Source organism: Gymnoscopelus microlampas, assembly GCF_963454915.1.
Source record: "Gymnoscopelus microlampas genome assembly, chromosome: 18".
Classification (NCBI taxonomy): Eukaryota; Metazoa; Chordata; class Actinopteri; order Myctophiformes; family Myctophidae; genus Gymnoscopelus; species Gymnoscopelus microlampas.
Genome location: NC_139955.1, coordinates 3,770,146 through 3,795,223, shown reverse-complemented (window position 1 = coordinate 3,795,223; position 25,078 = coordinate 3,770,146). Strand labels below are relative to the sequence as shown.

The following is a 25,078-nucleotide window of genomic DNA, read 5'->3' as shown; positions in this document are numbered from 1 at the left end:
TGAGGGTGTACTGTAAAAAGGTTGCACAGAATGCACACCACTGAGCTAAGGGACTAACGGGACACAGGTGGAGAAATAAAACTAATCACAAGGTAATGAGACAAGACAGGAAACGCTACGACAAAATAAAACGAACACAACAGTAAAGTAAAAACTAAGTAACCACTTAAAACAGGACAAACACATTACAAAACAGTACTGTACTGTTATTGTACAGCACTGTACTTTACTGTACTGTTCTGTTATTGTACAGCACAGTACTGTACGGTTTTGCTATTGTATAGCACAGTACTGTACTGTACTGTATTGTTGTTGGTTACCAGTTCACGATTTAGTGAAGAATCTAGGCCCTGAAAAATCCATTGGCATCCTTTTCTTTCACACTTTCACTGGATGTGATGTCGTGTCAGCCTTTCGTGGGAAAGGGCGAAAAGACAGCATGGCAAACCCGGCAAGTGTGGCCTGAAGTGTCTCATGTCTTGCAGAAGCTCAGTCAATACCCACCAGTAACAGTGTATGACAAGAACAGCACTGGTGATGGGGTTGATGATGCAAGATTTTACCTGTTTGCATGGAAGCAGAGGTCCTATGATGCCATTCCACCTACAAGGGCATCTCTTGCACATCATGTGAAGCATGCCACTTATCAAGGTAACTGTATGTCAAATGCATACAGAGAGCCCTGCCAGCTGGGGATGGCGAGCAGATGATGACATTTGGCAAGTAGCGTGGATGACACTCTACCAATTTACCACATTTGTGAACAACTGACAAAAGCCGGTGCAAGACTGAACGTCGTGGTAGATGCAAGTGCTACCGCTGTGGCTGAGTGCCTGCAAATGTGACGATTAGAACAATGTGTGATCCAGACATGGGGGGCGGGGGGAGTCAAAACTATATGTTGATACCAAAATAATCAAAATCGAATCACAATCCAGGTCAAAATACACATAATATGTCTTTTGCCAGCAGCCATTTTGGAAAATGGCAGCCATATTGTTTTTTTTTTTGCGTGGCTAACGGGCTTTTCTGCAAAAGTAGGTCCTAGGCATTGTTCATGCCAAATTTGGCGCTTGTATCACAAAGTGAACTATTGTAACATAAAAATGGACTTAAGGGCCCGGACTATAAATCTGACTAGAAATGTCAAAAACGTAATGAGCCCTTTTGGAAATGTTAGTCCCGCCCCTCTAATTTCCTCTGCACGTCCCTGATATACACAACACTATAACTTAACAAAGTGATTTCATGCTAAATTACATGATGTGCAAATGACCTAAACAACATAAGATATACACAGCAAATTATTTCATTTAACTCTCTGATAATCTTGATAAAAATTAAAAGCATATTCTTTTTACATGCATATATTTTCAACTGAGGTCTTCATGAGTTGGACTTTAAATGCAGCAGCATTTCAAGCTGTCATGTACTGTGAGGTCAGGTGGTTCTGTTTCATGACATCATGCACACAGTACCATGACAAACCCTGTTCTAGATGACTTAAACTTCAGCTATACTGTAAAGTACTAGGAATGTCTATGCAACAAACTGACTTTTTCATTCACATGATAATTGTAGGTATATTTGTATGATTCCAGAAGTGTTCACCACAGACCAGAGTCTCCAACACCCAGCTGTGTGACTATGAAGAGTGACCGGTCTATAGGACTTCCTTTTAACTTCAGTAATGAACCTGGACCTCCACACACAAAGTATGTTACTAAGTAGAGTCAGACATGGAGTCTAATAAAGACCTGACATCTTACTGTAGTGTAGATAGGAGTTGGCAGTTTATACACCTGTCATCTAAACTCTAGTGTAGAGAGGAGCTGGTAGTTTATACACCTGTCAGCTTTACTCTAGTGTAGAGAGGAGTTGGTAGTTTATACACCCGTCATCTTTACTCTAGTATAGAGAGGACCTGGTAGTTTATACACCTGTCATCTATACTCTAGTATAGAGAGGAGTTGGTAGTTTATACACCTGTCATCTTTACTCTAGTATAGAGAGGAGTTGGTAGTTCATACACCTGTCATCTTTACTCTAGTATAGAGAGGAGCTGGTCGTTTATACACCTGTCATCTTTACTCTAGTATAGAGAGGAGCTGGTAGTTTATATACTCAACTGACATCTATACATCTGGACAAAGATTCAATCTGTAAATGAATAAATAAAGTAACTACTGTGACCACATTAACTACTACTTCTCTACTGTCCAAAAACACAAAAGGTCAAGAATTGGGCAGAATTCCAACAATAAGAAATGAAAAGAACAATCAAGGGGATTTAAATGTCTGGAGATTTTAAAATATTATGTTTGTTTAGAACTTACAGACCAATGCATAAAAACATACGTCTTAACCAGTCAAACAAAAAGTGCGCAATACTATATTGAAGGGATAATTATGAATGTATAATTCCATGACAGATTGAACGCTATAAAAGTATACGTACCAACACCAAACGGTATGGAAATATCCATATATAAGCCAAGAATATTGTCATAATAAAGTGTCTTCATCTCCAAAGAGAGAGGAAGAGGAGAAGTGTTGTGACTGAGCAGACATCCAGATGTTCAGGAGAGACGTTCACAACCACACCTGGACTGAAGACACCCGGTCAAACCAGCTGTGGACAGAGTAAGACTGGACACTATTTACACTCATTGACATTTCATTTTAAAGGAGTAGTTCAGCCAGTCAATTACACACCCCATTTTTTTGTCGCATTCTTCTTCGACTCTTTGTGTCTCCTACTGGAAATACATCCGGTCATCAAAATATTGGTTTAGGACAAAAAAAATCATGAATTCAGGGCTTCAAGAGGTGTATAATTGATAGAAGATAAGTTTGTTTTGGGGTAAACTAATCCTTTAATGACTTAAATATGCAAATGGATGAAAACCGTGTCAAATAGTGTAGCTAAACATCTGTCAAATCTGGACTAAAACAATGCGCACAATATTATTTTCTTGGCTATTTTAGTTTTCCTAATGGAGGATTTAACACATTAATAATGTGTGTACACAGCTGTAAGAATGTAAAGTTAAAAATGATGCTGCTGAATGTTTAAAACATCTTCATTTTCTTCTCATAGCAGATGTCAGTCTGCAGGAGGATTTAAAGGATTATAAGATCAGTTTGAACAGACTTGATCGTGTGACATACGTCACTGAAGTGCCCTCCCTCACCAGCATCTACACAGAGCTCTACATCACAGTAGGAGAGAGTGAAGGGGTTAATAACCAACATGAGGTCTGGCAGCTTGAGACAGCTTCCAAGATGAAGACCCTCCATGACAATCCAATCAAATGCTGTGACATCTTTAAGCCCCTCCTCCTTGGCAGAGACAAACCCAAGAGAAGAGTTCTGACCAAGGGCATCGCTGGCATTGGAAAAACATTCTCTGTGCGTAAGTTCACTCTGGACTGGGCAAAGGGTTTGGAAAATCAAGATGTCATTCTCCTGGTTCCCTTTTCATTCCGGGAGCTGAACTTGGTCAGAGATGAGCAGCACAGTCTTCTCAACCTGATCCATGTTTTCCACCCAACATTAAAGAAGGTCACAGCAGAGCAGCTCGCTGCCTGGAAAGTTGGCTTCATCTTTGATGGTCTGGATGAAAGCAGGTTTTCATTGTTCCAAAACAATGACATTGTTTCTGATGTCACAGTGACATCCTCAGTGGACGTGCTGTTGACGAACCTCATCAAGGGGAATCTTCTCCCCTCAGCGCTCCTCTGGATAACTACCAGACCTGCAGCAGCCAATCAGATCCCTCCTGCATGTGTTGACATGGTGACAGAAGTACGAGGGTTCACAGACCCCCAGAAGGAGGACTTCTTCAGGAAGAGATTCAGTGATGAGAAGCTGGCCAGCACAATCATCTCACACATGAAGACATCAAGGAGCCTCCACATCATGTGTCACATCCCAGTCTTCTGTTCAATCACTGCTACCGTTCTGGAGGACATGTTGAAGACAGACGAGACAGGACAGCTGCCAAAGACTCTGACTCAGATGTACGACCACTTCATGTTGGTTCAAACAAAGAGGTGGAAGAAGAAGTATCACGAGAGTCATGATGTGAATCAACAGCAGCTCATGAAAGCTGACAGGGAGGTTTTACTGAAGCTGGGCAGGCTGGCGTTTAACCATCTGGAGAAAGGTAACATCATGTTTTACCAAGAAGACCTGGAAGAGTGTGGTCTTGATGTGAAAGACGCCTCGCTGTACTCAGGATTGTGCACAGAGATCTTCAAAGAAGAGACTGTGCAATATCAGAGAAAGGTGTACAGCTTTGTTCATCTGAGCATCCAGGAGTTTCTGGCTGCAGTCTACCTGTTCCACTGTTTCACAGAGAAGAACATGAAGGTACTGGAGCCATTCCTTGGAGTTGATGTCAGTTCCTTGGATGACTTCCTGCAGAAAGCCATGGAAAAAGCCCTGAAGAGTAAGAATGGCCACCTGGACCTCTTTGTCCGCTTCCTTCATGGCCTCTCACTGGAGTCCAACCAGAGTCTGTTAGGAGGTCTGCTGAGTCAGACAGTGAACAGTCGAGAGAGCATCCAGAAAGTAGTCAACAACCTGAAGAAGATGGAAAAAGAGGATGATTCTCTCTCTGCTGATAGATGTATCAACATCTTCCACTGTTTGATGGAGATGAACGACCACTCAGTACATCAGGAGATCCAACAGTACCTGAAGTCAGGGGACAGATCAAAGACAGAACTGTCTGAGAGCCAGTGTTCAGCTCTGGCCTTCATGCTGCAGACGTCAGAGGAGGTTCAGGATGAGTTGGACCTGGACAAATACAACGCAACACCATGGGGGAAATTTAGACTCATCCCGGCTGTGAGGAACAGCAGAAAAGCTCGGTTAGTAGTCATGTGAATTGAAAACGTATTAGTAGAGAATCAATCTACTATGAATGTGTGTGTGAATGGGTTAATGGCACAATCAATGTAAAGCGCTTCGGATAGAAGCGCTTATAAATGCACCATTTACCATTTACTATTTACGGTATGTCACGGTATATACAGTATCTTTTTTTTTGTGTTTTAATCATTAATATTTATATGGCATGTTTGCCAAAAAGAAACTGACACACTATGAATTGAGTAAAATATCAAGTTAGGATTTTAAAGCTTTTTGTTATTCATTCATACATATCTGATACATGGGTTTAAACAATATCCTCCTATAATTTGACAAACCTCTGTAGTGCGTGGTGTAGTGGTGTAGTGGTGAGGCCAAAATTGTTCTGCCCGGTTCTCCTCAGTGGCTGGAGAAATTGATCTGAATTCGCACACAGCCATTGACCATTACCATGTGTGTGTAACACACAATCTCAGTTGTTTATTAGCGTTTTTGTGTTCGCTGGCTCCCGGGTTGCCAGATCATGTGCGCATATCCCCCCACAGGTATGGTCTAGTATAGTCAATTTATCAGAGGGGCATGTAAACTCTTGTGGGTGGACGTCACTGCAATGCATTGCGATAAGGAGATGAAGTGACTTGTAGATCTGCCCTTTTGGACAACACTGCTGTACTAGAGAGAATAATGTTCGTGGCGACACGATGACAGCTTGTACTCTCGCTCTTCTGAACGAAACACCATCACACAACAAAGGAGTTATGTTAGTTTATCTTACTTTGTCTTTAAAAGGTTGTGCAGGGTTAATATGGCACATGGAATCACGGAGATGAATGATGTATTCTCTCTGGCAACAATATTAACTTCAACAATATTAACTTCAACAATATCAACTTCAACAATATCAACTTCAACAATATCAACTTCAACAATATTAACTTCAATATTGACTTCAACAATATTAACTTCAATATTAACTTCAACAATATTAACTTCAATATTAACTTCAATATTGACTTCAACAATATTAACTTCAACAATATTAACTTCAATATTAACTTCAACAATATTAACTTCAACTTGGAGCTGTCATCAACACGCCGCTCAAAGAGGTGGGGGCGATTTGTTTGACATTCTCATCACGTCCTTGTGTCGTCGTGTCAGTGAGCAATTGACGGGGGACACAATGATGATTATGAATGATTTCATTGACTGCTGCTTAAGTCAAAGAAGTAATATTAGTCAGATAATGTTTTATTTGGTCACAGGCTCGTGTGAGTGGAGCTGTGCTTAGCTACGCATAATATGTGCATATTACTTTTTTTTTTTTGGAATACCGTGAGCGTGGAACATTTGGGGCTTGTTATGCCTCATTGATAGTACAGTAAGTAGACAGGAAACGGGAGAGAGAGATGGGGAGTGACACGCAGCAAAGGCCGTCGGGATCGGGACTCGAACCTGCGACACAGGATACATTGGAGCCTAGGTGCCCGGACCGCTTCGCCAGTGGTCTGGGCCTCAGCTCGTAAATCTCACTGTATCAATACCGTGGCTGTTTATATCGCTGTAATACCATAATACTGTATACTGTTACATGCCTTGTGTAAATAAAGACTAGACCTATTAAGGCCGGGTAAAACAGAGTCTAGAAGACCTAGGTACACCCAAGCAGACTAAAGTAGTTTAGCACCACTTTAATATCAATTCAATTCAATTCAATTCAATTCATTAAAGTGTCAAATCACAACAAGTTGTCTCAAGACACTTTACATCGTCCTCCTTTCATGAGTGGTGCTAAACATTAACAAGTTGTGCAAGTGACCTAATGTTGTGGTACTGAGTACATTTGATTATACCTTTAAGAGGGGCTAAACATTTAAAAGAGAACATATTATCAGCACCAGGGTTTATATTGAATATTCACTTAACGCTTCACCCATATTGTGAACAACAGAAAAAACTTTAGTGTGACCTGTATGTGAACATAAAACAAAACATCTACACAGTGCCATTCACTTCATCAGTACGTTTTGTCATCCATGGAAAACGGATGTGTTTGATACGTTTATGGCAATACAGACATAACTAATAGTGTGATCGCTAAGTGTTATGTTTATGTTTATGTTTTATGTTAATTGAGACATTACTAATGGTGTGGTACTAGAGGACGTTCGTTGTATTTGGTCATCACTAGGGGTCATCCTCTGGGGAACATGAAGTTGCATTGCCTGTATTTTTAAGTATGTTGTTGGACGGACATAATGATTGACTAATCAACATTATCATGATTCTTAAGTCTCATTCATATTATCGATAAACATATATAATTGACCATAAATGCAACAATACACCATGCATACCTATTTTTGTGAGATTTGGACACAATCTGTAGGAGAAAAAGAAAATGATACAATACGATGACTAAGTTAATTCAAAGATCCATGTAAAGTTACACACTGTAGTATACAGATTATGTCTTTCACTTTTATGTTTTCTGGTTCCCTGTTCTTATGACCTGTTAATGTCTAGTTAACTAGATAGATATTCTCTTAGTTAATTTCCTTGAACATGAACATGATCTAATCTGTGTTGATAATCTCTGATTTTACATATTATACATTTACAGACTTGTTGGCTGTCAACTCAAAACGGCAGACTTTGAAATTGTGGCCTCAGCTCTCAGCTCTAATCCTTCACATCTAAGAGAATTGGACCTCAGCTATAATGACATGGAGGAGGATTCATCCATCTTCGCTGGATTGAAGAGTCCACATTGTAGACTGGAGATACTAAGGTCAGATCAATTAACCAGCATTATTTTGATGTATTGATTGATTATAATAAGAAGAGTGAATAAAGTTGACATCATGGTATCCCACACTGACTAGAATCATGATACGGTCCGAGTTTGTGTTGGTACAGTAACTACAATATGTGATCTGTACTGTTCTCAGTGTGTCGTCCCTGACACAAATCAACAGTCAGCCAAACTCCGTTCAATGAAAGTCAGGATTCATCTCAGTTTGCTTTTATGAAGATGCCGGTGGTCAACTACTTTTGTTTTTTCATTGGAAAAAGTCTGGCAGTCTACTGTACAAAATAAATAAATAATTCTGGCAGCCAATGTGTTAAGATAATTAACTTCATTATTCCTGACTGCTTGCTCTTTCCATCTCTTGGGTCTTTACTCCAAAACTCTGATAGTTAATCCAGATATGTAATCTGTAATTACAGACTTGCTGGCTGTAACATCACACAGACGGGATTTGACGTTCTGGCCTCAGCTCTCAGCTCTAATCCTTCCCATTTGAGAGAATTGGATCTCAGTTTCATCAGCCTGCAGAAATCACAACTGGACCAGCTCTCTGCTGCACTGAAGAGTCCACATTGTAGACTGCAGATCCTGAGGTAAATAATGTGTTTTCTCTCTGTGTGGATCTCTACATCAACAGCAGTTTGTTAAATATGTATTTCTCTGCAGGTTGTCAGGCTGTGGGGTCACAGAGGAAGGCTGTTCTTCTCTGGCTTCAGCTCTGACCTTCAACCCCTCCCATCTGAAACAGCTGGACTTGAACTTCAGCCACATAGGAGACTCTGGTCTGAAGAAGCTCTCTGCTGCACTGGAGACTCTCAAGTGAGTAGACTTGGACTGTGTCCATGTTGGTTAGTGCAGTGTTTCCCTTACAATGTTTAACTGGATGGGCCAGGCAGACCAATGTGCAGGTCACCATGACAATCCTCATCCTTCCATCCCTTCTTTATACCCCACAGGATTATGAACTAGTCCTCTGTCCAAAATGAGATAATAGCACAGCAATACTCTAGACACACTATAGATAGTATGTCTGACTTGAATTTCAAAGCTTCAATCAACATGTAAAAAATGAAAAGATGCATAAAAGCAAGGACACACACACACATATATATATATATATATATATATATATATATATATATATATATATATATATATATATATATATATATATATATATATATATATATATATATATATATATATACACATATTTATATTTAAAAAATAATGATTGGCAATCACGGTATTATCCATGTTCTATACCATACCATAATGCATTGAGGTGGACTGTTTTGTGTAAATAATCTGTTCATGGTCCATTCAATATACAGTGGTAATGTCTATATGATCCATGGTTCTATAGCTTTAATATACAGTGGTAATGTCTATATGATCCATGGTTCTATATATTTAATATACAGTGGTAAAGTCTATATGATCCATGGTTTTATAGATTTAATATACAGTGGTAATGTCTATATGAGCCATGGTTCTATAGATTTAATATACAGTGGTAATGTCTATATGATCCATGGTTCTATAGATTTAATATACAGGGGTAATGTCTCATCAACTGCCTTGAAGATAAACAGGTATCAGTGTTTATTTCTCCTGTCAGTCAAGGAACGGACAGGAGAAAAAACTAGAAGAATGTGCTCCTCAGAGCACAGGTCTCCACCAGGGCAGGTAGCTTATTGTGGGCCAGCAATATTTCACAGCATTTAACGCTGCGTTCATGACTAACTCCTGCAAACTTTAGAAGACAATCTTAGCCAATCAGGATGGAATATGAAAAATCGTACAGCTCTGTCTTGGATCACATGACTATTGATTAATGTGTTTGGGCAAAATGTGTAGGAATAATATAAATAAAAGTGTTTTGCATAAATCTACCACCTGGCAGTAGATATAACAGGCCGATGAGAGAAATGTGGGGCAGAGGTTTTTACAGCCTCCAAGGAGTATGTGTATATATAACACACAGTTTCATGTTGATCGGTCCAACGGTGCCAGAGATTAGCTGCTCACAGTCACAGACCTACACATACACTGACGGACACACGGACGGACAGGGGCGGAGACTATAGCCCTTTTTATATATATAAATACTGTATTAAATACTTAAGCAGTACTTAATAAATATCAATGTATTGCTGCATTAACATTTTGACATGAAAAAGAAATGCAAAGATTAGTGAAAATGGCAGATCTAAAAGTTCACAACGCACCACTATGCAACGTGTTGTGAGTTTTTAGATCTGCTATTTTCACTAAGGGATATAGGGGTTAAGTAGTTAATTCATAAAGTAGTTTTTCACTTTGTCTTAGAAATGTAGTGGAGTAAAAGTCACAAGTATCTAAAAATACAAATTCTCAAGTAAAGTACAGATACTCAAGTAAATACCTAGTTACTGTCCATCACTGGTAATTATGCATAATCCATGAGTGTGTGTGTGTCATAGTAAAAGGAACAGAACTGTGTTATTATCTTACATAGAGACAGAAACTATAACTACATCCTCTTCATATCAGCGTTCTTTGAAAATGAAATCACACTTTTAGATCATTTTAGATCATTTCATCATTCTATGGTAGGAGAATGAAAATACACTTTATAAATGTAAAAACTAAAAACATTTCTAAGCCCTCTCCTCCAAGCCGGGACGGATAATAATAATGTCAGATAGTGGAGACGTTGTGTTAGACAGTTAGACATTGATTCAATCAATCAATCAAGCTTTATGTATACACCACAATTCAGACAACAAGCAGTTCATTGTGCTTCACAGGAAAACAAATAATTTAAAAACTCTCAAAAAAAATAAACAGAGATAAGAAGCATAATACATAGAAATGCATTTAAAAAATAGTGCTTTAAAAATTAAATCATTAATACAAAATATTTAAACGAACAAGTAAATTATGAAGAGAAATGCTGCAATCTAAGTCAAATCAATGCTAAAAAGATGTGTTTTTAGATGTATTATAAAAATGTCCACAGATTTAGAGACCCTCAGATCCCCGGCAGGCTGTTCCAAAGCGTGGGGCCATAATAGCTAAAAGCTGCTCCTCCATACTTTTTAGTTTTAGTCTGTAGAATGTGTAGGAGAAGTAGTAGGAAGGTGCATTCCCATTAAATGACTTAAAAACCACTAAAAGGATCTTAAAATCTATTCTAAAACTGACACGCAGCCAATGCAGGGACTTTAAAATAGGTGTAATGTGTGTCTCTGTTTGGTCTTTGTCAACACACGAGCTGCTGCGTTCTGGACAAGTTGTAACAGACCTATAGTTTATTATATAAGACCAGACAGGAGAGCATTACAGTAATCAAGCCTGCTAGTGATAAAACACTATTCATTGTTGTTCTACTTCCTACAGTGTGAATCATGGAGGAGAACACTGGACACGCCTTAAGAGATGTGAGTATCTGTCTGTCTGTCTGTCTGTCTGTCTGTCTGTCTGTCTGTCTGTCTGTCTGTCTGTCTGTCTGTATGTCTGTCACATTGACATGTTATACATTGTTTTATACTCCGTTGGCCCCTCCCTCCCTGTAGTCAACTAACTAAGTACAATTACTCAAGTACTGTGCTTGAGTACAATTTTGAGTTTTTTGTTTTTTTTTACTTCACTGGAGTGTTTCCAATTTTCAGTACTTTTACTTTGAAAATGAAATCACACTTTTAGATCATTTTAGATCATTTCATCATGCTATGGTAGGAGAATGAAAATACACTTTATAAATGTAAAAACTAAAAACATTTTTAAGCCCCTCTCCTCCAAGCCGGGACGGCTTGGATGTTATGGAGGCAATATTTGCCTCCATAACATCTCAGAGGCAAATATTGTACTTTTACTCCACTACAATTATTTGAACACTTTAGTTACTAGGTACTTTGTAGATGCAGATTATTATTACAAAACATACATTAACTCACTGAGTGCCAGGATTGCCAGAATTATTTCAGAATTGATTCTGAAAAGTGCCAGAGTTTTTTTTCACAGAAAACAAAAAGTGCTTAGGAAGAGAGATATAGCCTTTTTTAGTTCTAAGTTTAACAAGGAGTGGATGGAGCTACACATCTTCAGGTAATGATATCTTGGGTTCTGAACATAAAAAAATAAAAATAAAAATAAAATCCAATTTTTTCAATTTTTTCAAAAACACGTCAAACACGTTAATGGCACGTTGCGCAATAGCGGTGAAACACGTTAATGGCACTCAGTGAGTTAACCACTTCAGCCATTTGGCCATTTGAAAATAGTCGATCCACAAGCTCACAATGCGTTGTGATGCGACGCATTGTGAGCTTGTAGATCTGCTATTTTCAAAATATTTTTTATACATTTCATACATTTGAAAACTTGTGAAATTGGGCATTCTGCATGATGAGTACTTTTACTTTTGGTACTTTAAGTACATTTTGATATCAATACTTTTGTACTTGTACTCAAGTCAATTTTAAATTCCGGACTTTTACTTGTAACAGGTTATTTCTAAATTGCAGTATTGATACTTTTACTTAGGTAAAATATTTGAGTACTTTTTCCACCACTGCAACTCCCCTAGAATGTAGTGATTTATTTAATATAAAGTGAACTTTTTTTTTTTTTTTTTTTTAATACTTTATTTTTCTTTTTTTTTTCATTTTATCATGTGGACAGCAATCGACAGTGCTGTCCATCTACAGCTTATATTCGATGGGGAATACTCCAAAGATGGCGATATATGGATTCGGGTTGATCATTTTCTTGAAAATATGTGAAAATGTTTTAAAGAAATTATTCCAGATATCTGTCAACGCTTGACAGGACCAGAACATGTGTCCCACGGTTGCGGGGCTGTGGCTACATCTTGGACACTTGGAATCTGTATTTGGATACATTTTAGCCAGTTTTTCCTTTGAGTAATGTAATCGGTGGAAGACCTTGAATTGGATGAGACCATGTCTAATACAAAATGATGAAGAGTGGATACGCTCAATACTATGGTTCCATATAGCATCTGGGATCTCTATACCTATGTCCTGCTCCCATGCTGACTTTACACCCACCCAGGATAGGGGATTCAGGTTTTGAATCGCATTATATAGACTTGAGATGGTGCCTTTCTTTGAAGGATTCAGAATCAAACTTTAAGATGTGGAAATGAAGGGAAGTGCTGTATCGCAAAGCTACGAATTTGAAGATATCTGAAAAAATGGGTATTAGGAATATTATAATTTTCTGTAAGTGTAGAGAAGGCAACAAAAGTATTATCTACAAAAAGGTCACCTAAAAAGTTTAGACCATTTCTCCTCCAGAGCTGGAATGCAAAGTCGGACTGTGATGCAGGAAAAAGATGGTTGGAAACCAATAGAAAGAGATAGCTTATCTGAGTGAGGTTAAAATGTTTCCTGAATTGAAACCATTTTTTTATGGCCTGTTTAACAATGATATTGGAGATTTGGGTGCCAGGGCCAGAGGGAGAGACACCGGGGAAGTTGTTGTGTCTGATTGGAGTTCCATACGAGCCCACGTTGGAGGATTTCTGTTATTTTTAAAAGTGGAGATCCAATATAATGCATTTATGTATGTTTGCTGACCAATAATAAAAAAGAAAGTTAGGGAGGCCCAGTCCACCATCATTTTTGCGTCTTTCTAGAAATGACTTTCTAATTCTTGGATGGGTATTATTCCAGATGAAAGAGGAAATATAAGAATCTAATTGTTTGAACCATGATTTTGGTATAAAGACCGGAATCATCTGAAATAGATAAAGAAACCTAGGCAGCACTGACATCTTAATAGAGTTTATACGGCCGGCTAATGAGATGGGAAGAGATGACCATCTTGTTAAATCTAGCTTTGAAATAATTTGGCCTCTTAAATAAGCCTTCAATGATTCCCAGACCGTAGTGTGGGATACTTCCGGCGTCTGGTTAATCTCTAGGAACATGTCAATTTGAGTTGATATATACTGTTTAAATATATTGCAGGACAATAGCAATGGATCAAGGCGCCATGTGCGGTGCGTCGAGCGGTAGTACTTTCCGGAAAGCATATGTCCAGTTGGACCGGGCTATGATCTGAAATTACTATACTATGGTATTGGGTATTATGTCTGTAAGGTATATTTCTGTTATCCAGTAAAAAGTAATCTATACGGCTATAAGATTGATGGACTGGGGAAAAAAAGGAATACTGTTTAGCAGTGGGGTTACTCGTTCTCCAAGGATCTGATAGCTTGTATAGTTCTGTGAATGAATTTATTACTACCGCAGATTTTGGGATTGGTCTGTTCAGCTTAAAATTTGATCTGTCCAGCGGATGTAGAGCACAATTAAAGTCACCAGAAAGTAGGAGAAGGTGGGAGTCTAAGTCTGGGAATTTGGAAAAAAAGTTTGAGAAAAATTGGGGGTCGTCACAGTTGGGTCCATATACATTTGCTAGCACAATATTTGTATTATATAGTTTTCCTGCTACTATAACATATCTGCCATTGGAGTCCAAAATAGTTTTAGAAGGGGTAAAAGGTATGCCTTTTCTGATCAATATAGCAGTCCCTCTGGCCCCGAATTTGGAATGGAAAATTTGGTTGATCCACCTTACTTTAAGCTTAGATTGGTCACTAGGTTTTAGATGGGTCTCCTGGAGAAAAATAATATCAGAATTCAGTGCTTTCAGATGTGCATATACTTTGCTGCGTTTAACCGGGTGATTTAGCCCCTTCACATTCCAGGAAATAAAAGTTGTGGAGCCAGGCAGGCGTGTATCTATATTAGGCATTATAATAGGAAATCATAGTACTTGAATAGATGGCCGTAGAGATGCTGTGCCAGGAGGTTGGGATACAAAAACAAAACAAAAAGACAGAAAACTACCACAGAAAATACTGAACACCAAACTAAAATGACTACACAACCAAAAACGTGGACATACGGGCCCCAATACCAGTCTTGGACCCCTAAGCTGGCCAACCCATATATGGGAGGCTGCTTCTAAATCGCCTAGACAGGAGTATATCCTATCAACCTGCTAGACTAAACCTGTGTGTCCCAATCAAAGGAGACCTAATTAAAAGCACATGGGGCAGGCTGTAAGGGGAGCAATTACTTCACTCACAGTCCACCCCATGTTAAACTATGTCAAACCCATCAAGAGCAAAAGCAAAAAAAATAAAAAATAAAAACTTTTAAGAAAAAAAATAAGAACAAAATAAATAAATAATACTAGAAATAAATAAATTAAAAACAGAAATAATAATGATGGTAATAATAATAATCGTAGTAATAATAATAGTAAAAAAACAACAACATTATAATTGAATAATACTATTAATGGTAATAGTAAATAGATGGGGTATAAAAAAAGAAAATAATAATAATAATATGTTGTTTCATTACACTGCATTTGTAAACATTGCATACAACATGCTACTACCAATCAGAACCTTCTACCTCTATCTCTCTCCTTCTTGATAAGGTCGTACCATTTGTAGTCTTGTAAGATTTTATAGGGAAGAAAAATTGTTATTTTTTTTCCTTTTTTTCTTTATTTTTTTTTTATTTTTTTCTTGAATAAGTAGTCTCCCCCCCCCCCCCCCTCTCCCCCACATACACCCAATCACCATCAGACAAATATGATAGCCCCCCAACCTCCATAGTCCTATCCAGTCGGGAAAAGTACATAAAAAATGGAACGAGAGGGAAAACAGCCGATCTGCAAGCCCATGTGAGTGGGGGAGAGAGGGGGGAGAAAAAAGAGAGGAGGGAAGTTAATAAAATGAGCAGCTGAAATAATAATACAATGAAATAATAGAGAAAATTATCCGAGCAGTTCCCTCAGTAACTAACATAAACCATAAATTATTCATTTATATAAAACTAATGTTTAGTATTTGGGGGTTATTACTGCCAATTGGCCCATCTAGACCCCTTACTGTCCTGTTGAGTCCCATTGAGGGGAGTATAACTAGGTTATATAACTTTTATTTTGAAAACTACTCCGGAAGTTGCATTGCAGCACAATACGGTTCGCTTAATAATAGTAGTGATCTTTTATTTTGAAGGCTGCCCCGGAAGTTACATTACATCACAGTATAGTTTGCTTAACGAAACTAGTGAGCTTTTATTTTGAAGGCTGTCCCGGAAGTTGCATTACATCACAGTATAGTTCTCTTGACGGTGCTAGTGCACCTTTATTTTGAAAGTTGCCCCGGAAATGCCATTATAGTACAATACCGTTCACTTTACGATGCATGCAATCTTTTATTTTGAAAGCTACACCGGGGGTTAGCCTACAGCCCAATGTGATTCACTTAACGTTTTTTAGCGACAGTAGTGCCGTCCGAGATAGGAAATAAAAGTAAAAAACAAAGTTATTAAGCACGTCGCCCCCAACGTGGATCGGAACCACGTATTTGTCCCTCACATTTCCCCATAAAACCCCGAAAAGAAAATAAATTGTTACATCCGGCAGCTATCTGTAAAACATTGTAAAATTAGCGTCGTGTCCTTAATATTAGCGATCGCAGCCGCTCGTAACCATTTTAGCCCGGTGTTTTTCTGGGCAGACATTCCATGGTGACATGAGAGAAAAAAAAAGGAGAGGAAAAAAAGAAGAATGTTGACTTCAAGCATCAAAACGTAAAATAAATAACCCCATACCCATTCCCCAGCATCATAAATCATAACATCCCAATCATCACCTATATTTCGTCGTAGAGCCCTGGATAGATGTTAAAGTCAAGCAGCTTTCAGTGCGACATTATACAGGATTAGCGACGTGAGATTGTTGTTTAGCTACGTAGCTATGTTAGCCACTCCAAGCTAGTTTAGCCCCGTTAGCCCCGTTAGCTGGGCTGGCGTCCTATAATGAAGTAACCAAATAGCATATTAACACAAATGTTTTAGACATAGTACTTGCATTGAGAGTTAGTGTTGTCGAATCTCAGTCCTGCCAGCCCAGCTTGGAGCCATTGCCCCGTTAGCAGGCTATCTGTTCTCCGGTTGGGGGTCCAGGTTGGCTATGATGAAGTCTTTAGCTTGGGTGGGGTCCTCAAACTTTCTCTGCTCGCCAGATGGCATGGTTATTCTTAATATTGCCGGGAAAAATAGGCCGAATTTGGTATCCTTGCAGGGGTGTAGTAGAAACCGTACTTCTTTAAAGGCTGATCTTTTCTTCATTACAGCTGCGGTGTAGTCTTGGTGGATGCTAATCCTTTGACCGTCGTAGGTAATGGGTGCAGCCCGCGCTGCCTTCTGGAGGACCATGGTCTTCTCCTGGAAGTAATGGAATTTGACGATGATAGCTCTGGGCCGATGATCCCCCTCTCTTGTTGTTCCGATTCTGTGTGCACGGTCCAGGGTCGGGGTGAAGTCCAAACCGAGACAGGTTTTCAGTATCTCGGCTATGGCGACAGTGGGCCCCAGTCCGCCCACGGACTCTACTCCTTCTTTCACCCCAAAGATGCGGCAATTTCCGCGTCGCTGTCTGCTCTCGATGCTGTCAAGATGGCGGATAAGTTTGGCTATTTCATCCGATAGTTCAGTGACCTGGTTCTCCAGCACCGTTGTTTTGTCTGAGTATGTGTTCATGGCATTCTCCAGGTCAACCAAACAGCAGTCATGTTTGGATACATCTTCTTTCACTGCGTCTATTTTTTTATTGACCTCAGTAGCGAGAGCAGTAATTTGCGAGGATAGTTCTGTTGATAGCTTTGCCATCTTTGACAGCACAGTTTTCTCAGATTTTGCTATGGCTTCAAGGACTGCTGCCATGCCCTGGGAGTCTGCTTCGTCTGAGTCCGAGGAGGGTGCCATACAGGACGCTGCAGCCGTTGAGTTGCCGCCGCCGCGTCCCTTCCCCCCTCTCTCTCCTCGGGGCATGTTTTTAGGAAAAAGTTGCGATTAAAAAAAAAGGCTGAATGCAACAACTGAGGTTGGTTTTGTCACAATGTGGTTCTGGAGGTGTAGGACCCAAGCGCAGGACAAAGGCAGAGGACGAGGCAGACACAGGGCGGATCGAATGCAAGGGGTTTATTAACCAAAAACAGGGGATCAGGAATAACAAACAGGGATACAAGGGGACTAGGAAAACGTCACAAAGTAGGACAAGGCTAAGACTAAACAGTGACTTACTTTTACGAACGAACAAGGGACTGAACAAACAGGGGAGTATATATAGACACACGGTAACTGGACACAGGTGAAACTAACTGACAATCAACGCAGGGATGGGCTAGGACACAGGTGCAAGACAGAGTTAATCAGAGGACTGGGGAGACAAGACAGGAAACAGCAAACAAGGCAGACAGGAAACAAGACTACAAAATAAGATACACATCAGGGCAAAAGGCAACAGAGTAACAATACAGATATACAAAGAGAACCTGCAGTAAGCAGAACATGCAGTAAGCACTAAGGGTCTAACCGGCCCAAAGTGTCCATGACCATATAAGACCTTCAAGGTCTAAATAATAACGTCGGCCTAAAGTGTCCATGACCATAAAAGGGCATCAAGGTGTAAATAATAATGTCAAAGTCCACGGCCCGAGGAGCGGACCGTGACAATACCCCCCCTCCAAGGGACGGATCCCAGACATCCCACATGACTACCAAACAAGGGTGGGTGGAGGGGGCCAGGAGGAGGGAGCCAGATGCAGGGAAGTGAGAGCAGCAAAAGGGCAAATAACAAAAACAGAACTGACAAGAATACTGGGCCAGCAGAACTGTACAGGGCAGGGCAGGACAGGACTGGGTTAAGGGACTGGGTTAACACATAACGGGCAGAAAGGGGGACAAGCAGGAAAAGACAGAGCAAAATACAGACATTCAAAAGGACAAATACAAAGACAAGCACATTCAAACCAGACAAAGAGACACAGGCAACAGACATCACACAGACTAGCCGACAAGCAGACATCTAGCCGTAATGCTGAAAACCGGACAGAGAATGAGAAAACACTGACAGACAGAAAGACAGCTGAACACACAATCATACAACCGGAATCACATAGAAAGACAGGAGGGCAGACACGCAGACATACACACAGACAAGCAGACAGGTAAAAGGTAAGACAGACCGAGAGACATACAGATCAACTGACAGACAGCCATGCAGGCGGACCAACATGAGGTTAGACACAGCAGGCGGGTAAAAGGGTCGAAAGGGAAACTGGTAGACGGGGGAGTAGAAAGACGGAAGAGCAGAGTAGCGGACATGCTAGCGGACACACATACGGGGAGACAAGCAGATAAACAAATAGGGAGAGCAGCTATCTGGGTGACGGAAGGAAAAACAGAGTTGGCCTGGGGAACTGGGCTACAGACAGGGCTGGGAATGGGCCTAACAACAGGATTGGGAATGGGGCTAACAACAAGGCTAGGAACCAACCTGGGGTCGGGGACAGAGACCGGCCTTAGTGGTGCAGAGTAGGGGCCAGGCAACAGAAGAGCAGTCCCGGGGTCCGGCGGCTGGAGTGCAGGCCCTGAATCTGGCAACTGGAGAGCCAGTCCAGGGTCCAACCGCAGGAGTGCAGGCCCGGGATCCAACCGCTGGAGTGCAGGCCCAAGGCCCGCTGACTGGGGTGCGGGCCCTGAGTCCAACGGCTGGAGTGCTGGATTGGTTTCGGCAGCGACAAACAGTGGCAATACAGAGAGTTCATCAGCAGTGACAGCCAAGGAAACTGACATGGTCCCAGGTGGGGTATTGGCCCAGACAGCTGACGAGGGGACAGGTGGGACAGTCGGGACATCGGTGAAGACAACAAGCGATGGTGCAGAGGGCACAGGCAGGTCGTCTATGTAGACGGCTGCCTGGGATCGCGCATCGCGCATGACCGGTTTTACCCACAGGAAACAGATTCGGAGATATAGGCGTTTCAAAGTAGGAAATAGACAGGAAGCGGATGGGATTCATTTTTTGGTTTCCGGTGAGCGATCTGGCACTTCCTTCGCAGGATTACAATGGGTGCTCCCAGAGCTGCTCTAGCCCCGCCCGCGCGGAGAAAAACGAAAAAAACAAAAAGACTAAACTCACGGTTCATACCGTGTTTGGCACCGGAGCGCTACTATGTAAACACACGGTTCAGACCGTGTTCGGCACCCGATGTGTTAAGCACTTTTTTTAATAAATCAATGCATTGTTGTATTGACATTTAGAACCAAAAAAGGAATACATACAAACTGAACTTTAAATATAGTGAAAATATCAGATCTACAAGCTCACCACGTGCCGCGGTGTGATGCGTTGTGAGCTTGTAGATCTGATATTTTCACTATATTTGAAATAGAACTTAAGTGGTTAACCCATTAAGACCTGAGGCTGATTCTACAAATGTCTTCTAAATCCTGGTTCTCAAACCTTTTCATGTCAAGGACCCCCAACATTATATTTATTTGGCCGTGGACCCCCTTCTCAAAATATTTAGTTCCAGGGACCCCCAGAAGCAAAGATTTGAGTTAAAAATGTTCACTTTAAAGATACATATATATATTCAAAGATTTGAGTTAAAAATGTTCACTTTAAAGATACATATATATATTCAAAGATGTGCACATATGTTAAGTTTTTTTTCAAAATAGCAGATCTACAAGGTCATAGCGCGGCACTCGGTGCGCTATAAAACATGTTTGCTTAATAAAACATTATTTAATTATTTTTATTTTGTATGTTAAATACTTAAACCCACTTCACTGACTGACATCAGAAATACCAGATCTACAAGCTCACAACGCTTCATGCTGCGATGCATTGTGAGCTTGTAGATCTGCTATTTTCGACAGAGATTTGGAGTGTGGAGGGGAAACAAACTGAGCAGACCAAATATAGAGCCCTGGGAGACACCGGTCCATGAAGGGTTAAAGTGGTTGAGGGTTCTCAAAGTGGGGTCCGGGGACCCCCAGGGGTCCTTGGGGGGGTTCCAGGGGATCCCAAGCTAAATGTGTTCATACAGCATCACACTCATTTTAACCCCTTGTTTACCATGGGTGCAATACGTTAGTCCGACAGCGCATTCCTCCGACAGCGCAGTGCTCCGACATTAAACAGTAAACCCGAACCAAACCCGCACCCTAACCCTAACCGCACGCGGATGCATAGTCGGAGAAAAGGTCTGTCGGATTAACGCATGCCTCCCGTTTAGGATATTCTACACGTTGGCTAATGAACCCATTCAGACCTGGAAAGCATCTCTGTGTCATTTTAGATTTTTTTTGGCTATTAAAAAATAGCAGATCTACAAGCTCGTAGCGCGGCACTCGCGCTACGAGCTTGTAGATCTGCTATTTTTTTTTTTTTTTCAAATTGTGAAAATGTGTGCACATAATATATATTTTTCCATAGCGAAAATGTTTTACTCTGTTACAACTTCTGGGGGTCCCTGGAACCAAATATTTTGAGATGGGGGTCCACGGCCAAAATTCATATAATTTTGGGGGTCCTTGACATGAAAAAGCGTGAAGCGTGAAGCGACACGTTTTGATCTTGTAGATCTGATACTTTTGATGCTTTTGAATTTGAATCCTGAAAAGTAACAGTTTTGGAACATATGAGGTTTCCACCTGAATCAGCCTCAGGTCTAAATGAGTTACAAATAGCAGATCTACAAGCTCACAGAGCATCACTTTGTGCCGTGCTGTGAGCTTATACATCTGCTATTTTTTTAAAATGTTTGGAAAGTGTGTGTGTGTGTGTGTGTGTGTGTGTGTGTGTGTGTGTGTGTGTGTGTGTGTGTGTGTGTGTGTGTGTGTGTGTGTGTGTGTGTGTGTGTGTGTGTGTGTGTGTCACTCAGTGAATGATGTTTTTAATTTACTGTGTTTTTTATTCTCATCAGATTTGTCTCATCTCACTCTGGACACAAACACATCAAACCCCTTCATCTCTCTGTCTGAGAACAACATGAAGGCGACACGGATGGAAGAGAGTCAGGATCCTCCTGATCATCCTGACAGGTTTGATGTAATGGTCCAGGTTCTGTGTTCAGAGGGTCTGACTGGACACTGTTACTGGGAGGTCGAGTGGAGTGGACAGGTTGATATAGCAGTGACTTACAGAGGAATCAACAGGAAAGGAAAGGGTGATGACTGTAACCATGGATGGAATGACAAGTCCTGGAATCTGGTCTGTAAAGATGGTCACCATGGTAACGGTTACTATGTCAGACACAATACTAAGGTTACTGTCCTTCCTGTCCGTCCCTCTGACTCCAACAGAGTAGCAGTGTATCTAGACTGTTCTGCAGGGTCTCTGTCTTTTTACAGAGTGTTAGAGGACACTCTGACACACCTTTACACCTTACAGAACACATTCACTGAACCTCTCTATGCTGGGTTTGGGATTAACCCTGACTCCTCTATGTCTCTATGTGAGGACAGACAGGGTGATGTATCATAATGTAATAATCAGGAACAGGTGTGGTGGTGGTAGTGGCGGGGGGGGGGGGGGGGGGGGCTCTGTGTCTAACACATTTAAACATGAATATAGTATAGATGTATAGATCCATGAATTCAGTGGTTCTCAATGTGGGGGGACCCAGGGGTCCTTGAGGGGGTTACAGGGGGTCCTCAGGGACATTCATGTATATAACATCAAAATCTGTGTAACCTACTACAAGAAGGACCTTAACCATAATTATATACATTGACTATTTGAAAATATCAGATCTACAAGCTCACAACGTGTCGTATCGCTCCGCATTGTGAACTTGTAGATCTGCTTTTTTTTTTTTTTTAAATGAATCCTGTATAAAATGGGGTCTCTGGTACAAAGAATTTTCAGATGGGGGTCCTTGACATGAAAACCTTTGAGAACCACTGGTCTAGCACAGTGGTTCTCAACCTGTGGGTCTGGACCCCCAAGGGGGTCCCCACATGATTTTTTGGGGGGTCCCCAGATGACAGTGAAATGACAATTTAAGGACTTTTAAGACCTTTTTAATACCTAAAAACAGATCATTACTGCATCAATAGTAATCAACTAGACCATACCCGGTCGGCGCAGCGCATCCGTGGGGGGGATATGCGCACATGATCTGGCAACCCGGGAGGCAGTTCGTCCCATAGCTGGGCAGCCCCGTAACCATGGCGACAGTGTTTGATACAAAAACGCTAATAAGAAGCTGAGATTTGATGAAATTGAAAAACGGGCTTCACAGTTAAGTTCAGATGGTAATGGTCAATGGCTGTGTGCAAAATCAGAGCAATTGGTCCAGCCAGTGAGGAGAACCGGGTATCTTCACTCACGTACTCACCACCACTACAGAGGTTACTAGAATTATAGTATGATGATAGTATGATAAACTGGTCAAACGGACAAATTGTAAAATAATATAAGAAAGAGAAACTATTGTGAAAATAGCAGATCTACAAGCTCACAAAGCCAAACTAAATGTAATGCCTCAACTCCTGGGGTCCCCAGTTCAATATGATTATTTTGGGGGGTCCACAGTTCAAATATGATTATTTTGGGTGGGTCCACAGTTCAAATATGATTATTTTGGAGGGTCTCCGGTTCAAATATGATTATTTTAGGTGGTCCACAGTTTAAATATGATTATTTTGGGGGGTCTCCAGTTCAAATATGATTATTTTGGGGGGTCCTCAGTTCAAACTTGATTATTTTGGGGGGTCCCCAGTTCAAATATGATTATTTTGGGGGGTCTCCAGTTCAAAGTTCAAATATGATTATTTTGGGGGGTCCAAAGTTCAAATATGATTATTTTGGGGGGGTCCTCAGTTCAAATATGATTATTTTGGGGGGTCCCCAGTTCAAATGTGATTATTTTGGGGGGTACACAGTTCAAATATGATTATTTAGTTCAAATATGATTATTTTGGGGGGTCCCCAGTTCAAATATGATTATTTTGGGGGGTCTCCAGTTCAAAGTTCAAATATGATTATTTTGGGGGGTCCCCAGTTCAAATATGATTATTTTGGGGGGGTCCTCAGTTCAAATATGATTATTTTGGGGGGTCCCCAGTTCAAATGTGATTATTTTGGGGGGTCCACAGTTCAAATATGATTATTTTGGAGGGTCTCCAGTTCAAATATGATTATTTTAGGGGGTCTACAGTTCAAATATGAATATTTTGGGGGTCCACAGTTCAAATATGATTATTTAGTTCAAATATGATTATTTTGGGGGGTCCCCAGTTCAAATATGATTATTTTGGGGGGTTCCCAGTTCAAATGTGATTATTTTGGGGGGTCCACAGTTCAAATATGATTATTTTGGAGGGTCTCCAGTTCAAATATGATTATTTTGGGGGGTCCACAGTTTAAATATGATTATTTTGGGTGGTCTCCAGTTCAAATATGATTATTTTGGGGGGTCCACAGTTCAAATATGATTGTTTCGGGAGGTCCACAGTTTAAATATGATTATTTTGGGGGGTCCACAGTTCAAATATGATTATTTTGAGGGGTCTCCACCTATAAAGAGTGAGAAGCTCCGGTCTAGAACATTTAAACATGAATATTGTAAAGTTGTATTAAAAATGGAAAAATGAACATTTACTCCAATGAAGGGTTTTGTAAATCATTGTATTTTACCTTTAAAATGTAATTTCACATTTATTTTGAACCTTTCATGTATATTTACTCATATCTTCAATACAATGAAACCAATGCTATTGTATCTACATTGAGCTGATTTTACATTCATTAATACTACTAGAACTGCGCCCACTTGGCAGCGCATATCCCTGGTGTAGCCAGTGGGGCCATGGCTCGGTGAGTAAAGACCCTGTAGCGCGTCTGATATGTGGCATAGAGGGGCGGATTTTAAATCTCCAGAGAAAACATCCGTGGGCTACCATTGGTTCAGCGATCTGTGCGCCCGCCCTGCACCCCTCCTTCTCCCCCAATGTGCAGTATTGAGAGCCCTGACGTCACAACATTTGGAGTGATGGCCACTGCACTCTGGTTGGTTGGAATACACCTAGGGCCCAGGTAGAACCCACTTATAGCCCACATGGGCATCCCAGTTACGTAAGAACCACCTCGGTCCCATATTGAATTGGCTAGGTGGGGCCCACCTAAGGCCCGTTTTGGTGGTCACAAACGGTGCTAGGGTGACCACCTCATTTGGTAGCATGCAGGGGCCTTAAGCAGCAGTAATGTAACACAAGCTTAATACAGTAGAACCGAAATTAGCAGAAATGACTATATTTCCCATGAGCCCCTCTGATGGTCTATATATATATATATACATACATACATACATACATACATACATACATACATACATACATACATACATACATACATACATACATACATACATACATACATACATACATACATACATACATATAAATGGCGAAACGGCTGGCCGAAAATGGGCAATAAATTGTTTGTTGTGAATGAATGGGCATATGGGTGGCCGATTTTGAAAAATATGCT

The 25,078-nt window shown here is 40.6% G+C and overlaps 1 protein-coding gene across 3 annotated transcripts in view; it reads left to right on the top strand.

Moving 5' to 3' along the window:
* The window catches only part of LOC311065346 (NACHT, LRR and PYD domains-containing protein 3-like), a 48,527-nt gene extending 26,434 nt beyond the window's left edge, over nucleotides 1-22,093 (top strand). Inside the window, exons 3-10 of one of the 3 annotated variants that reach the window (XM_084085645.1) lie at nucleotides 1,602-1,715; nucleotides 2,534-2,643; nucleotides 3,104-4,877; nucleotides 7,502-7,669; nucleotides 8,110-8,283; nucleotides 8,357-8,509; nucleotides 11,075-11,115; nucleotides 21,510-22,093. In XM_084085645.1, the coding sequence (XP_083941771.1) occupies nucleotides 1,602-1,715; nucleotides 2,534-2,643; nucleotides 3,104-4,877; nucleotides 7,502-7,669; nucleotides 8,110-8,283; nucleotides 8,357-8,509; nucleotides 11,075-11,115; nucleotides 21,510-22,069 (3,094 nt within the window). In that variant the 3' untranslated portion in view covers nucleotides 22,070-22,093. Of the gene's footprint in view, nucleotides 1-1,601; nucleotides 1,716-2,533; nucleotides 2,644-3,100; nucleotides 4,878-7,501; nucleotides 7,670-8,109; nucleotides 8,284-8,356; nucleotides 8,510-11,074; nucleotides 11,116-21,509 lie in introns of all 3 variants that reach the window. The other 2 variants (XM_084085644.1, XM_084085646.1) reach the window with 2 other exon arrangements.
* Nucleotides 22,094-25,078: the final 2,985 nt, after the last annotated feature.